This window comes from Solea solea, chromosome 14, assembly GCF_958295425.1.
Source record: "Solea solea chromosome 14, fSolSol10.1, whole genome shotgun sequence".
Taxonomy (NCBI): Eukaryota; Metazoa; Chordata; class Actinopteri; order Pleuronectiformes; family Soleidae; genus Solea; species Solea solea.
In genome coordinates, this window is record NC_081147.1 from 8,797,775 (window position 1) to 8,812,235 (window position 14,461).

Sequence of the window (14,461 nt, forward strand, 5' to 3'; positions counted from 1 at the left end):
TCCTCTTTCGAGGCAGGAGACTTCTTTTTTTTCTTCCAACACTTTCCTGTTGTGAAATTTGAGATATTGAGCATAGATATAAAAACATTAAAAAAAAAAGAGAATCCCAAAAGAGAAACAGCCAGGTAGTTAGTGGTGTGCGTTGTCCCCCCACATTCTCCTCGCCTGGTTTATGGTCCTTGAAAACGAGCAGATACAATATCACTTCCTCTCTCAATTACCAAAATTGTCTCTTTATTTGTAATAGAGGGTATCTATGTTTGTCTCAGGGTTTTGATGCTATTGTTCACTCGAGGCTCATTTGGTATATTGTGGAAAACTGATAAAAAATTCATCATAAAAACAAAAGCCTTTGAGACGACAGAGAGGATGTTGTCAGAACAATCCCCTCCTCAGACTGAGGCCTAATCCAGGGCAAATCCTCCTTAAGGCTTTGGGGAGATCAGAGACTCGGGAAGTAATGTCAAATATTTGTCCTCAGAAATAATTCATACTTTATTTGTTGCATGTGATCATCATTGTTTTGGCTTACTGTATCAGTGGACCAGCTGTCCTGTAATGTGTGTCATACTTCAGAAGTTGAGTCCGACTTTGGCGTTTCCAACTCTGCTTTTCCCCTCTGTTCTGACTTTTCCTCCAGCTTTTCACCTTTCCATTCTTTCACTCTTATGGATTACCGGGACGGCCCGCTGGGAGAGATGTGCAAATACCTTTGTGTTGCCAAAACAGAGCATCACTGATGCCTGCTCTTTTGCTCTCTTTGTCGTTTTTTGTGTGTCTGAGCGAGTGGCTCAGGAGGCGCCATGGTGAAGTCACTAAAGGTCCAGCAGGACAGCTTGTACTCATAGCCTCCAGGGGCTTTTTCTGAGGGCCGCCTAGTCAGCCTGGCTGCTCAGATGTGAGGCGAGCAGGGCATCAGCCCTCGGGAAACGTCCAAGCTGTGACCCACAGGGGAAACAGAAGGAGAGCACAGACACATACAGGCAACCCTCATGCAACATGGCTCCTTTTCTTTGACTTCTTACACACAAATAAATCTACTACATGTCAAAGCCACAGATAAACTCTGAATAGAAGCAGTATCTTATAGGCTGGAGCCCAGAAAATAGTCATTCATTGAGGGTGCACTGGCTCCCGAGGCAAACCACACAGAGACCGAGGGGGAGGAGGGTAAAAAAAGACAGAGAAACAGAGAAAGAGAGTACATTAGAAATGAATTATGGGGAGAGAGCACTTATCCAACAATCCTCCTCTGAAGTGTTTGTACTGTAAGCCTCAGATCTTCATTGTATTTATTCTAATGTTTAAATATTCATGGTAAATCTTCTCATATTCAATTACCGTAGCACGACCAGCATGCAGAGAGAGTGCTTTCTCCCTGCTGCCTGGATGATCTGACTCTGTGTGTGTGTGTGTGCGTGTGTGTGCGTGTGTGTGTGCGTGTGTGTGTGCGTGTGCGAGCGTGTGTGTGTTTAGCTTGTTCCCCGGAGCGATCAAGCCTTTGTTATATTGGAACCAGGCTCTGTAATTGCTTATATTAGTTGCTGATCAACGCAGGACCACAGGACACACACACACACATGCATGCACACAAACACACGTGCACCCCTGATTCCTGACAGTCTTTTTATTAAGCACCAAAGCAGCCGACAGAGAGAGATTCATTACATCACAGGCAAACAAAGACACACACCAGACTTAATAGAGAACACCCACATTTTCAGCATGTAAAACCACGCTTAATTCAGTCGTTTCTGCTGTCAGTCGATTCTCTTGCTTTATCTTGCCGTTACACTTGAACAGTTGGTGTTTTCATTATTAAGAATCAAGCATTAAACATGTTTTTTCTCTCTCTCTCTCTCTGTGTGTGTCTCTCTCTGTTTGTTCTTAGCGCTGAACGAGCCAACTATAGACTACGGCTTCCAGAGGTTACAGAAGGTCATCCCCAGACACCCCGGAGACCAAGAGAGATTACCTAAGGTACCGTGCCTGCACTCCCCTCATGTGTCAGTGTTCATGCTGGCTGCCACATGCAGTTGTTTTATAGGAATTTGTCTTGGTAACACTGGTACAGATGCGTATTGACAACTTCTCGAGTTTCATAGCATATATGGATATACATGGCACACAAGGGCAGCGTGACCTCACACACACACACACACACAGAGGGATGACTGTGTGAAACAGACAGTAGGCCATACATGACACTATACAGTGTGCACATAAACATTTTTATCATACGTTCATGGTCATTTCTGCTCAAACAAATGGTGTATTTGCACAGCGAACACACAAACTACTCTATTCATCCTTCCACTGAGTGTAAGGTCATTTAGACTGGCAAAGTGGGAGAGAGGAGGGAGAAAAAGAGAGGGGGAGAGGGGGAGAGAGAGAGAGAGAGAGAGGAAAGGAGGTTGAGGGGAGAAAGGAAGAGAGAGGCAGAAGCAGGTTAGGTGATCCATCATAGCTGTCCAGTCTTACCTCCTGCTGGGTCAGTGGATCGAAGTCAACCCCGGGTGGACTTTATTACTTCCAACACACACACACATGCACACACACATACGCACTTCTCTGTGCCTGTGCATGCACACACACACACACACACAAACACACACACACACACAGTGTATAGGAAAGTCACCATGAGGCAGAGATGGAGAGTCCAGGTAGATGCAGAAGGAAGATAGAGAAATCACTTGTCCTCTGTGTGTGTCATGCCTGGTGGATACAAGACTTGTCCTAGTGAGTTCTGGTCTTTAGCCTATCAACCCCCTGTATCTCTCTAAATATCTCTGTATCCATCCATCTCCTCTCTTCTCCTCCTCTTCCTCTCCTCCTCAGTGGTGTCTCTGTCTCCTCTAAATGAACAGTGGTAGCTGGCAGGCCCGGTTGTTCATTTCAGCTCTATTGATTTGTGCCTTTATTGAGGTAATAACAGTTTGTTGACCACACTTCTCTCAACTGTTGGCCTCAATCATTACAGAGAGGGGCAGGAGAGGGGCACACGCTGGCAACTTCTTGAGCAACAAATGTCCATTCACGGCTGCCTTGGCAGAGCCTCTTTGTAGCTGTGCTGTAGTCAATTTTTAATCGAGATGAAATTGATTGGGTATATAATTTATTCTGCTGGAGTGGTACCTTTTGCAAGGAGATTCTTAATGAACCCCCAGCAGGAAACAAGCAGGATATCTGCAACTGCCTGTTCTATCTCTGCGTGTTATGGTAATGATCCAGTGTCCAGCTGAAAACAGCCCTCATACTGTGCTGCAGCTGATCGCCAGAGTGAGGAGGGAGTGCTGTGCAGCTCAGACTGCAGGGTGTTTAGCTAAGGCTGTGGTGGAGCTGGGGGTCTGGGGCCGGTTAATGAGTGGCGTCCCTGCCAGACGAGGCCAGGCTCTGCTCTGGATCAGGTTCCCCTTCCTGTTGACGTCTCTGTGGGCCTGACTTTACGGGAAGAGACCCTGCGCCCAGGAAATGGTCTCCCCTTACAGCAGCAGAGCTAGGGAGGCAGCACGGCACTAACCACATTTATCTGTTTATCAGAACGACTCTGGAGCGCTGCCTAATCGTGTTTAGCTACTGGACAGATCCCTTTGCTAACGAGAGACTGATAGGTACAGACAGGGCACAGGACCATGAGAGAGTGATTAATGCAAAGAACGAGGAAAGAGAAGAAGAGAAAAGGAGGCGAAGAGAAAGTAGTGTCGAGGCACAGGTGAGGAGCGGGGAGATTAGAAGCAGAGTCAGGAATAGAGTCTCAAGAGCTATGAGACTCATTGATGTGCAGAGAGAGGCAAAAAAAAAGAAACTAAATTTAAGATGAAGTGACTGAGGTTTCACATGTCCTCCCTGAACACCATTACACTCCAGCTGCAGATCTGTTTATGTCCCAATGCCTCATACTTCCCTCATTTCCCACTCCTCCTCCCTCTCTTCCACTTTCTCCTCCCTTCCCTCCCCTCCTTCATTCGTCCATCTATCTAGCAATCCCTGGGAGGTACGGGGCATCTAGGAAAAGCAGAGAGAAGGAAGTGAGGAGCAGAGCATACATACTAAAGAACCACTTACCTACCCAGGGCCTCTACATCTCTCAATCACCTCGAGCAGGCCTCCTCTCTGGTCTCCCCTCCCATGTCCCCCCCTCACCCCTTCCCCCCTTACCTCCCTTTCTGCTTCCCCTAGATAGTGCTAGTAATGGGAGGTTAACACAGAGGCAGCGCTCCCATTATTGAGTGAATTTAGCACCTCGGACAGCGCTCTACAATCTTTATTGCTTTGCTGACCCTCTCGTCATGTCCTAGCTGTGCTCGACAGGCTCCACATGTGCATGGTGCGTGTGTGTGTGAGCGTGTGCCTGCGTGTGTGTGTGTGTGATATGAGGTCTGATTGAAAGGCGGTGTGTCACGGAACAGAGAGCACACATGCTCCAGGGCTTGTTCGCAGCGAGGGATACACTCAGAAGGGTATAGCGCACAGCGTGTGTTTGAAAGAGAAGGAGGGAGAGAGAGAGAAACGAGAGGAAGGTTGGAGGGAAGGGGGCTGCAATTTTCTGGTTGTCGCGCCTCCAGCATATATCCTGGCCCCGGCACATTAACTTTTAAAAAGGGTTTCGTAGGGCTGTAGGTGTCTACATCACACACACACACACACACACACACGTAGAGCGACTGCCTGCAGTCACACACTCATACACTCAGGGAGGGAAAAGAAAAGAGACAGACAGAGGAGAGAAAGGAGGGTAAGCGGTAGAAAATGAGCGCGGAGAAACGCTACACTATGTTAGGATAAATGTTTGATGTGGGAAATTCCACTTGGCGGTTTTCATCTGAGCAATGATGTTCTACATTTATCACACAAAGTGGATGCAGGACTATTCACTTGGATCATTACCAGGGTTAATACAGGCCAGAAGACGGGTGTGTCCCAGCTGACGAGGGGAGTTGTATCGCCGTCAACCTGATGATATGTTGTGTTAAATGAGATTGATGCGTGATCATGCGCCGTAGATTCATGATCCGGTGGTGACAGGAGGGTGGAGAAGACGTAGAAGATGGTTGACTGATAGAGAGATATAGGCTCATGTTTTATTCACAGATAACGGTATCTTCCCTTTGCTCTCCCAAACTGCCCTGCGAGTAACAAAGTGCCGGGACAGGCCCATTTCTCTTCCCCTCCCTTCCTCATGGCTGTCTCTTTCCTCTCTCACACCCTCTGTTCTGCATTCACAGCATAATGTAGGAAAGGAAATGTAATAAAAGTGACTGAACTCTTTGAGCTGTCACACTCGTGATCAATCTCCTTTGTCTTTCTTTGCTTGATTGTAGGAGGTGATCTTAAAGAGAGCAGCAGACCTGGTAGAGGCCTTGTACGGGATGCCTCACAATAACCAGGTACACACTCAAACACACACACACACACACACAAAGCTGCACAATAAGGTCAAAAATATCATATTGCGATATAATTCAAAAATGGGTGGGACTGATCATTTTTGGACCATAACTGTTATTTTCAATAAAATAAAATAAACAATAATAACAAATGCTGGCGTTAACAAGCAAAACAGGAGTTTTGGGCCAGTAGATTTCTGCAGCGCTGCAGACTTTGACTACAATGCTGTTTTGTCACAAATTCTATCTTCATCAAATAATTGCAGTGTCTGGTGGTTTGAATATCGCACTTGGTCATTTTGCAATCTAGATTATCTTGCGATTAATTGTTCAGCCCTGCACAAAAATTAAAGAATAAGCTTGTACACAAGCACCACATAAAAAAATCATGTTTGTGGTTAGGACCACATGACGACATAAAAGGTGGCACACACACACACACACATGCACGGGAATAAGTTGGCTCTTTTATCAGCTGATATTCCTGAAGAGAAAGGGAGGAGTGGGATTAATGGCATGTACAAATCTGGTAGCAAGAGAGGAAGAGGCTGAAGGTTTGATGAGTCTGTTAATCTGCCTTTCCTCCCATTTACTGGCACCAGTCCCACCACTCCCTGTGACCACTGATAAAAGCCACTCAGCCTGTTAGTTTTACATGTGCAGTATCTGAAGTGGAGATCTAGCATTCTTGTTGAGATCATTACGCCTTCTCTTCTCTTCTCTTCTCTTCTCTTCTCTCCTCTCCTCTCCTCTCCTCTCCTCTCCTCTCCTCTCTTCCTCTCCTCCTGTTGCTGACCACAGCTCTTTTTTTATGCCTCATTGTCAGGAGATGATTCTGAAACGAGCGGCTGACATCGCAGAGGCTCTTTACACAACAGTGCCACGAGGGCACAACCAGCTCGCCAGTCTTGGCAGCAGCTCCGTCCATGCTGGCATGATGGCTGTAAACTCCTTCACCGGGTCAGAGGTGGCACAAACAGCCAATCAGGGTGAGCAAACTCGACAGGAAACAGTCAGTCTGTTATCATTTGAAGTGTGGCAGTGATTTGTGTGTGTGTTTTTTTCCTTTTTGTGGAGATGAATAGTGCGAGAGAGAATTTTTATTTTTCACATGGGAAATTCAGACGGTGTGATTTAAGAACGTGGGGCAAATAGGGAAGACTCTGAAAAAGGAGGACAAGAAGAGGAGGAGGAGGGGAGAGTTGGCAGCAAGAATCGGGGGAAAAAAACTTGAGAGGAGGAGAGAGTGAAGAATGGAGAAAAAGAGAGTCATGGATGGAGTACGATGGAGAAATATGAGTGGGTCCTGGGGGTGTGTATATTAGACTGGGGTCAGCCCCTGTCTGACAAAGAGAGATGTGGGTGCAGTCAGTGGTGATTCATCACATGTATCAGGGGAAGGAGAGGAGAGTGGATGGACCGACCTCTGAATGTGTCTCAGTACTCACAATGAGCTTCCTCACCTCTTCCTCCCCCCTTCATCTTCATCCGGAAACATCTTCCGATATTAAGAAAACACCAGATATCAGCTGCTTGACTTCTGGCCCACTGTTCTCCAACTCAGAGCCAAAGAGAGCAGGGAATTGGAGGCAGCTAATTACAGAAGAGGAGGCGACTACAGTAGTGAAGTGCAGCCCATGTTCCACTGGAGAGTAGAAATTTCTTATGTTAGATTCCAGCTGTGTTTTTTTTCTCCACTGTCAGCAGGTTTGACCCGACATATACATTTATAGCTGTCGTTTCATTGTTACCTCCTCTATGTTCACTGCCCATGTATGTAAAGCATGAAATGTTCTGTCAGTGATACTGGCTTCATTCTTTATAAATTACAAGAGAGCTGCAGAGGCCTTTTAGTGTTAATTGCCTTATCAATGGATGTCATTTTAGAGAGGAGCCATTAGGGTTAAAGGAGCTGGACTACAGCTCTTTCCCTCTCATATCATTCCTCCTTCTCTCTTTTCATTGCTCTCTCACTCTGCCATATGCTGTCTAAGATTTTTTTGGAAAACTTCTCTTGGCTTAGATTGCTATGTCCATTAGCTGTGTAGGGAACAAGAGTATTTGGCAGCGCTGCATGTAGACTTCCTTGTTTTGTTTTGTCTGCCATCTGCTGTGCCCCTAACACCTATTATCTCTCTCTCTCCGTCTCCGTCTCTTTCCCCGTCCATAGGTTTCAGTAGGAGTACGAGCAGTGTGTCCCCTCACGGTTATGTCCCCAGCTCCACTCCCCAGCAGAGTAGCTACAGCTCTGTCTCCACTAGCATGAATGGCTACGCTAACTCTGGCATGGCAACCTTGGGCACCTCGCCCAACTTCCTCAATGGATCTGCGGGCAACTCGCCCTATGCTAGTGAGTAACTCCACCACATCCTAGATCCAAACACATCACGCCACAGACACGGGTGCAGCGCAGCCTTTTGAACATAAAAGCCTCCGACAGGTATTGAGAAAGGGAGGTGGAAACAAGAGGCTACACATCACATACACGAGCAGAGAGTCACTTCAGCTGCCTCATCTGTTTCTTTAAGAACAGAGTCAAACGCAAATCCCCACTTTATTGGCCAGGGGAGCGGACCACCACCTAGCACCCCCCTGACACACACCCCATCACCTCTGCTCACACACACACACACGTTCACCCTCTACATTAAAGACCCTTGATTAAATCAATAAACTAATTGCTAGAGAAGCAATTCCATTTCAGCTCTTTGATTCCTGGGTGTTAACAAGTATTTTAACAGGCTCATCGGCCCCACACAGACACTTTCAATCAATGGCCCCTCGGCCTGCCTTTGTAGGTCCAATTTTCATTAATTGATTAGTTAGGCCCCTTCATAAATGGATTATGACTTTATTGCGAGGATTTGTCAGGAAGAGCCATAAAAGCTAAGTGTTGGATAATAACAACAATAAAGGCAGAAGCAGATATCAGAGGGCAGGTGAAATACGACTCGGCTGATTGTAAAATCACTGAGGGGGAAAATGCTCTTAGTGTATTAGCAGACAAAAGACAAACCCAGGAAGAGTGGAGGGATGGTGTCAGATGGAGCCAGGGCTTTGCTTGTAAAGATAATGCTCCGGTCATTTTTTCTTGACATGAGTCTATATGTTTGCAAATTACAGACGGTGCTAATGTTTATCAGCATGACTCCAGCTCACAGCTGTCGTAATTTCAACATCTATTTAACAAGTTAAGCCATTTTAAATGATATAGATTTAACTCCTGGTCACACCAACATTTTAAAAACCATAAAATTTAAAAGCGATTTTAAAGTTCCATTGTTGAGACTGCAGATTGCAAAGGGGGACTCCTCAACTCAGCCCTCCCTTTCCAAACTGTGTCAGGGATCTACGGCGGCCTTAGAGATAAAACATTAATAGCATTTAGGACAACTGCTAGCAATGGAGCAAATGAGCTGTTTTAAATGACAGTAAGCATGATTAATCCATCTGTGGCATGTCATCATCCCATTTGTTTTGTGTTTTTTTATTGGACCCATTGGCATCTCATAGCATGATGATCTGTGTGGAGTTTGCGAGGAGGTGTTTCTTAAGTTTTGGAAACCCTTTAGCATACGAGGAATCATCAAAACACACTTTGATTCTACAGTTACAAAGTATTTCACTGCCAGGTGAACACTAATAAACTGAAAAAAGTCTCAGCCTGATGACCCAAATCCAAAATATTGTCCCTCCTGCCACTGTCCATTGACCAGTCCCTTTCTGTTCGTCCCGTCTGCCTGTCCTCTGCCCACGGTCGTCTCTCTAACCCCGTCTTCCCCTCTCCCATCTCCCTCCTTCCTCCCCGCCCTTCCCTGACATGCTCCCCATGACCTCCTTAATCCCCATTCCCCCCACTCCCACTCCATCTCTGTCTCCTCAGTCGTCCCATCAAGCCCCACCATGGCGTCATCGACCAGCCTGCCATCCAACTGCAGCAGCTCCTCTGGCATCTTCTCCTTCTCTCCAGCCAACATGGTTTCTGCGGCTGTCAAGCAGAAGAGCGCCTTCGCCCCCGTCGTTCGACCCCAGAACTCCCCTCCGCCCACGTGCACCGGCACTAATGCTAACAGCCTGCAAGGTGAGGCACAAAAACAAGTAGCCCTCCCCCACCCACATTTATTTTGACAATATTCAATGAACCTGGAGCTGATATGCAGTGAAAACATCAGTTATCTTAAAGTCACCTCCATATGATAATAATATCTCACTTTTACTCCCACTTGCCTTTTCTCCCTCCTTCTCACTCCCTGTTTTTCCTTTTCCTGCCCTCCTCGATGCCTCCATTCTCCTTCCTCACTGTAGATCAGTCTTTTGTGGACTCTAGCAAGTACTCATCAGCCAGCTCTCTGCAGGGTCTGGCCTTCTCCTGAAGTATGTTATCCCTCTCTCCAATGCTTCTTATTCCGGTTCCTTCCATCGCACACTGTCCCTCCACTCACTCGTTTGCAAACACCAGCTCATCTTGCCCTGCCCTTCCTTCTCTTCTCTGTTTTTATTTGTCACCCTCGACTTGTCAGAGAGACAGCATGCCACGCCATATGTGTTCCATTTCCTGTTTTCGCTTCCTGTTTCCTGCCTGCGCTCCACCGGGTGTCTCTGTGAGTAGCGGTGGTGGGGAGTGTGGGGTTTGTTATGCCACCATGGGTCACTCTGTTCTCCCATTTCCAGCAAATGCAGCACAGGGTCTGTTCGTCTAGGCAGGATGTTGTATGGTGTTGAGATCCTGAGAGAGAGAAATGATGGATGGGAATCTTTATCAGAGCCCCAAGCTAAGCACTTCCCCACTTCCTCTGGCGGCGTTGATGAGCGCTGACCACGGTGACCCAAGGGCTAGTGGCCACTGTGTGCTGATCACACACACAAGCATATGTGTTCCTGTGCACACACACACACACACACACACACACCTACGCACACGCGCGCACACACACACACACACACACCGTTCTGTTAATCCCAACAAACCGGAGACACTTAGGAAATAACCAGGGAATTAGTGGATTGAAGAGAGAGGGGGAATCAATAGGCAGCCAATATGTTATATGAAAAATTCCTGCCTGTGATGGCGTCTGTGAGAAATGGGGGGAAGGAAAGGGGGTGAGGTGGGGAGGTGAGAATAGGAGCTAGTGGAAAGGCAGAGCATGATATAAGAAGGTAAGAATGTGAATAAAGCCGGCCACAGAAAAAACCCAGTGGATTCCATTTGTATCATCACCTTTCATCGCCTCCGTCATCTCACCATCACCAGTCTGAATTATGCTCCATGATGCACGACGTAAATGTGGACAGTTAACAGTGTGAGCTGTCGCATGAGGCTGTTCAGAGAGCCTGTGAAAAGCTGAATGATGTTGTCAACGTTCGCGGCGCAGCGTAGCAAAATGTTTTGATTTCGGGGGCCTCCGAATGAAGAGATAATGAGCGAGAGTCGTTTTTTGTTCACCACATGCTGGAGCACATTTCTGTTATGCGACTGTTGTGATGACAGATGAAACCCAGCAATCACATGACTGACCTCTCCTTCTCTTTTTTCCCCCCATTTTTTTTCTCTCTTCCATTTGTCTCCCTCTTCCTCCCCCTCTTTTCCCACAAAGCAGCGATTCCCGGGATGATCGTTCCGCCCATGTAGAGGATCTGGGATAGCTGGAGAGTTGGTAATTTTGAGAGGAAAAGACACAGTAGCGGAGTCTGGCGAGTCTCTGTCATGCTCCGCAGCTGAACTGAAGGACGTCAAGATAAGACGCAGAACTCTGTAAAACTCAGGCCTTTCCATTGGGATATCATCTGAAGGGGTAGGGGAGGAGGAAAAAAGGGACAATACGAACCTTTGTGATGTTATTTCCCTCTTGGTTGAATTAGTGTAGCTTCTCTGACACCACCTTTGATGGTGTGTATAGAGACTGATAGTTTGCCCACAGTGTGACACTGACCTCATGAACAGAGCATTTATTTATCTTTGTGTTTATGCCTGTAAGCTTTGGCTTTGATTACTGGAGGCCCCACACGCCGTCTTGCAATCCGTAGCTGGCACAAATAACAGTGAAGTGTTGGTTTGGCCATGAAGTTTACCCAGTTTACCTAACCTCTGTCACAATAGAAGATGCTTTCCTTAGCTCAGCCCGGCTCACTGAAACCACAGAGCAACACACTGGCCAAACAGAGCTAAGGTCAACAACACAAAAAATAAACGCAAAGAAATACATACACGAACAAAATCCACCCCTTAATTTTGCTGCTAATTATCCCATAAAAGTAAAAAAAAACAAACAAAAAAAAAAAGTCAAATCAAAAATGTCTCCCTGTGCTATTTTTCCCATCAGAACCATGCCTTTCTCTCTGTTTATGTTTTTCATTTGGTTTGATTGTTTGTTTGAATTTGAATAAAACTGTGAGGATTGAGCTGTTTGCAATATGCTTTTCTGCTTGTCGTGTGAAGAAAAGGTGATGATTTAGCCAAAACTGACACGCGTCGGAGATTTTAGGTGAAGACTTGAAAAGCCAGAGGATGTGTGCGTCCAGCCAGCACTGTACTGAAGGAGTCTAGCAAATATCAAATTAGAATAAATGCGTGATATATGTGATATATTTTTGTATATAACAAAAAATGTTGAATTTTTCATTTGACAATTTTTTGTTTTTGCTATAGGTATAGTTTGAAATGTAAACATTAAATGTCTTAAGGCAGCTTCTCAGTACAGAAGATAGATTTACTGTGTGTTGTCAATATCTCATCTGCAAAACATGAGAAACATGGATTTGGATACAAAAAGGGGATTCCTGTAAAATATCCTATAAATAATGTATTTATCCCTTGTATTTGTACATTGTCTCTCACCCTCTGTTGACTTGTGTTGTGTAAGTTTAATACAGTAAGTGAACATATTTCATAGTGTTTTGTTTCATTATTTACTGTTGTCCCTCCCTATTTAAAAGTGACTCTTTTTTTTATTTTTTATTTTTATTAGAAAAGTCATTTTTGGTTGATTTGCATTGGCTCACCATGCATTCATTTGTTGATTCAAAACATGCCGTTGTCTATTTTTGTATTATTTGTAAGTTAATAAAAACATTTTTTTCTTTTTTTTTGCTCATGAAAATGTTTATTGTATGGCAAAAAAAAGTAGCATCTTATTCAGAGTATTTGGTTGAAGTAGATTTTTTTAAGAATATATACACACATTAATATATACTGTAAATCTATATCTTTTTTTGTTTGAACACTTTGAGGCTTTCAGATTGATACTGTTCTTGAACTGATAATATGCATGGGTTCTTCTCTTGAGTGACACTTTCTTTTTCTGTGTGTGGAAAACCAAGAGAAGTAAGAAATTGCTCTGTGTTTTTCTTTCCTTGTGTTTCCTCTTTTCCCCCCTCTGTTCTTTCTTTTCCTATGTTATTTATGCCTGCTTACATACTGTATCTATATAGTCTTTTTTTTCTGTCACTGTAATCTTTACCAGCAGTCTAGATGCCTTAACAATGCAAACCCATTCTTCATTCAATCACGTGTACAGTTTTTTTACCCTCACCACAATTGTCTGTTGCCACAGAGGAATTCATGGGAACTTGGGGACAAAGCACAAACCCACTCTGTTTGGTGGTGAAGCCAGACTAGAATACAAAGAGCCATAATTTAACAATCACACACATATACACACACACACACACACACCCCGATGTACTATAATACTACAGCGATGGCATGCTTTGAAGGACAGACAACGCTGAGAGGCCCGTCTCAGCTGTGCTCAGTGCACTTTAGTGTTCACAGAAACACTTTTGTCTTTTTTTAAAAAAAGATTATTTATCATTATTTGTCTGATGAAGTAATTTCTACAGCATGTTGGTAATAATTCTCATCAACCACAGGATCACAACAGTGTGACAACAAAGAGCTGTTTTAATTGTAGTACAAAGGGGGCGCACAGTGAAGAACGAGCACTGTCACAGCACAAGTTTAATCTCACACATGGAGTCGTAGGTCTGACTCCAGGATCTGACAGTCGATCCCCACAGTCTTCTCCCCGCATTAGCCTTCGGACAACACAGCTTCATTACAAGCCAAACACAACGAGAACAAGCGAGGAGGCATGAAAGGGAGCTCCTTGGCCCCTCGGCCATTTCTGTAGTCTTTCCTTTGTGTGTCTTCAAGCTGTTGCTGGACAGAGAATAGGGCTTTTCTCTCCGCTTTTCTTTTCTAGAGTCTGGTTTTGTTAAGTGGGTAGAAAGGGCCATTTTAACAGAGGCCACTGCTGACAGACGAGTGTTTTTCAGGCACTTGTGTGCCTGTGCCGGTCTGAGCCGGGGCAGGAGGGGCCACACCATATCTGTTTCAGATGAACTGCAGAGGTCTGTTGTCATACAATGGCTGCTTTGTAAGCAAAGTCCCATCCTGGTTATGAATATTGGTAATGGGTGACAAAGTTTTGTATTTAAGTAACAAACAACAACAAAAAAAAAATGCAAACCAAATAGCTGGTGTCTATTTTTCCTCTGTTTTGTCTTTGACTGCAAATACACTGAACAGCTCTATGATATAAGGGAAGAAAAAAAATCTACTGTATAGATTGTTATTGTTTTTGATGAAAAATGAGCTGTAAGATAACTTTTGGACTCTCACAATGTTGAATTAAAGTTACCTCTTGTCTGTGATTAGTGTTGTCTTTCTGTTGTTTGAATATATGGATTTCATACAATCACCAAGGCGAGTTAAACTAACTTCACACCAAAGTGCTTTGAGACAGTGACATTTCTGACCTTCAAAAAAACTTTCAATGTTTTTTTTACAAATAACTGAAAGCCAAAAATGAATTCAAAACCAAGTCATGAAGTCAGAGAACGTCCAAGTTCCTTAAATCGAGTTCTTTTTTTAAATTTGAGTTTCTAGGAGCACATTGTCTTTAATGACTGAAAGAAAAGCAACAGGACTTGTCCTCAAGTTGACCATGCAGCTAAAGGGAATATGTAGTGACCCCCAATCTCTAACCAAGCTTCAGATGTCTTGTGCTGAGATTCTGCCAGAAGAACAACCGTCTCAGCACATCAATCAGATTTTTATGATTTAATGGCCA

General features: G+C 44.7%; 1 protein-coding gene across 5 annotated transcripts in view; it reads left to right on the forward strand.

Annotated features, from left to right (window-relative positions):
- The window catches only part of ebf1a (EBF transcription factor 1a), a 53,339-nt gene extending 39,297 nt beyond the window's left edge, over positions 1-14,042 (forward strand). Inside the window, exons 11-17 of one of the 5 annotated variants that reach the window (XM_058649885.1) lie at positions 1,892-1,980; positions 5,325-5,390; positions 6,217-6,379; positions 7,561-7,740; positions 9,274-9,471; positions 9,696-9,764; positions 10,985-14,042. In XM_058649885.1, the coding sequence (XP_058505868.1) occupies positions 1,892-1,980; positions 5,325-5,390; positions 6,217-6,379; positions 7,561-7,740; positions 9,274-9,471; positions 9,696-9,763 (764 nt within the window). In that variant the 3' untranslated portion in view covers position 9,764; positions 10,985-14,042. The other 4 variants (XM_058649884.1, XM_058649886.1, XM_058649888.1 and 1 more) reach the window with 4 other exon arrangements.
- The last annotated feature ends 419 nt before the right edge of the window (positions 14,043-14,461 follow it).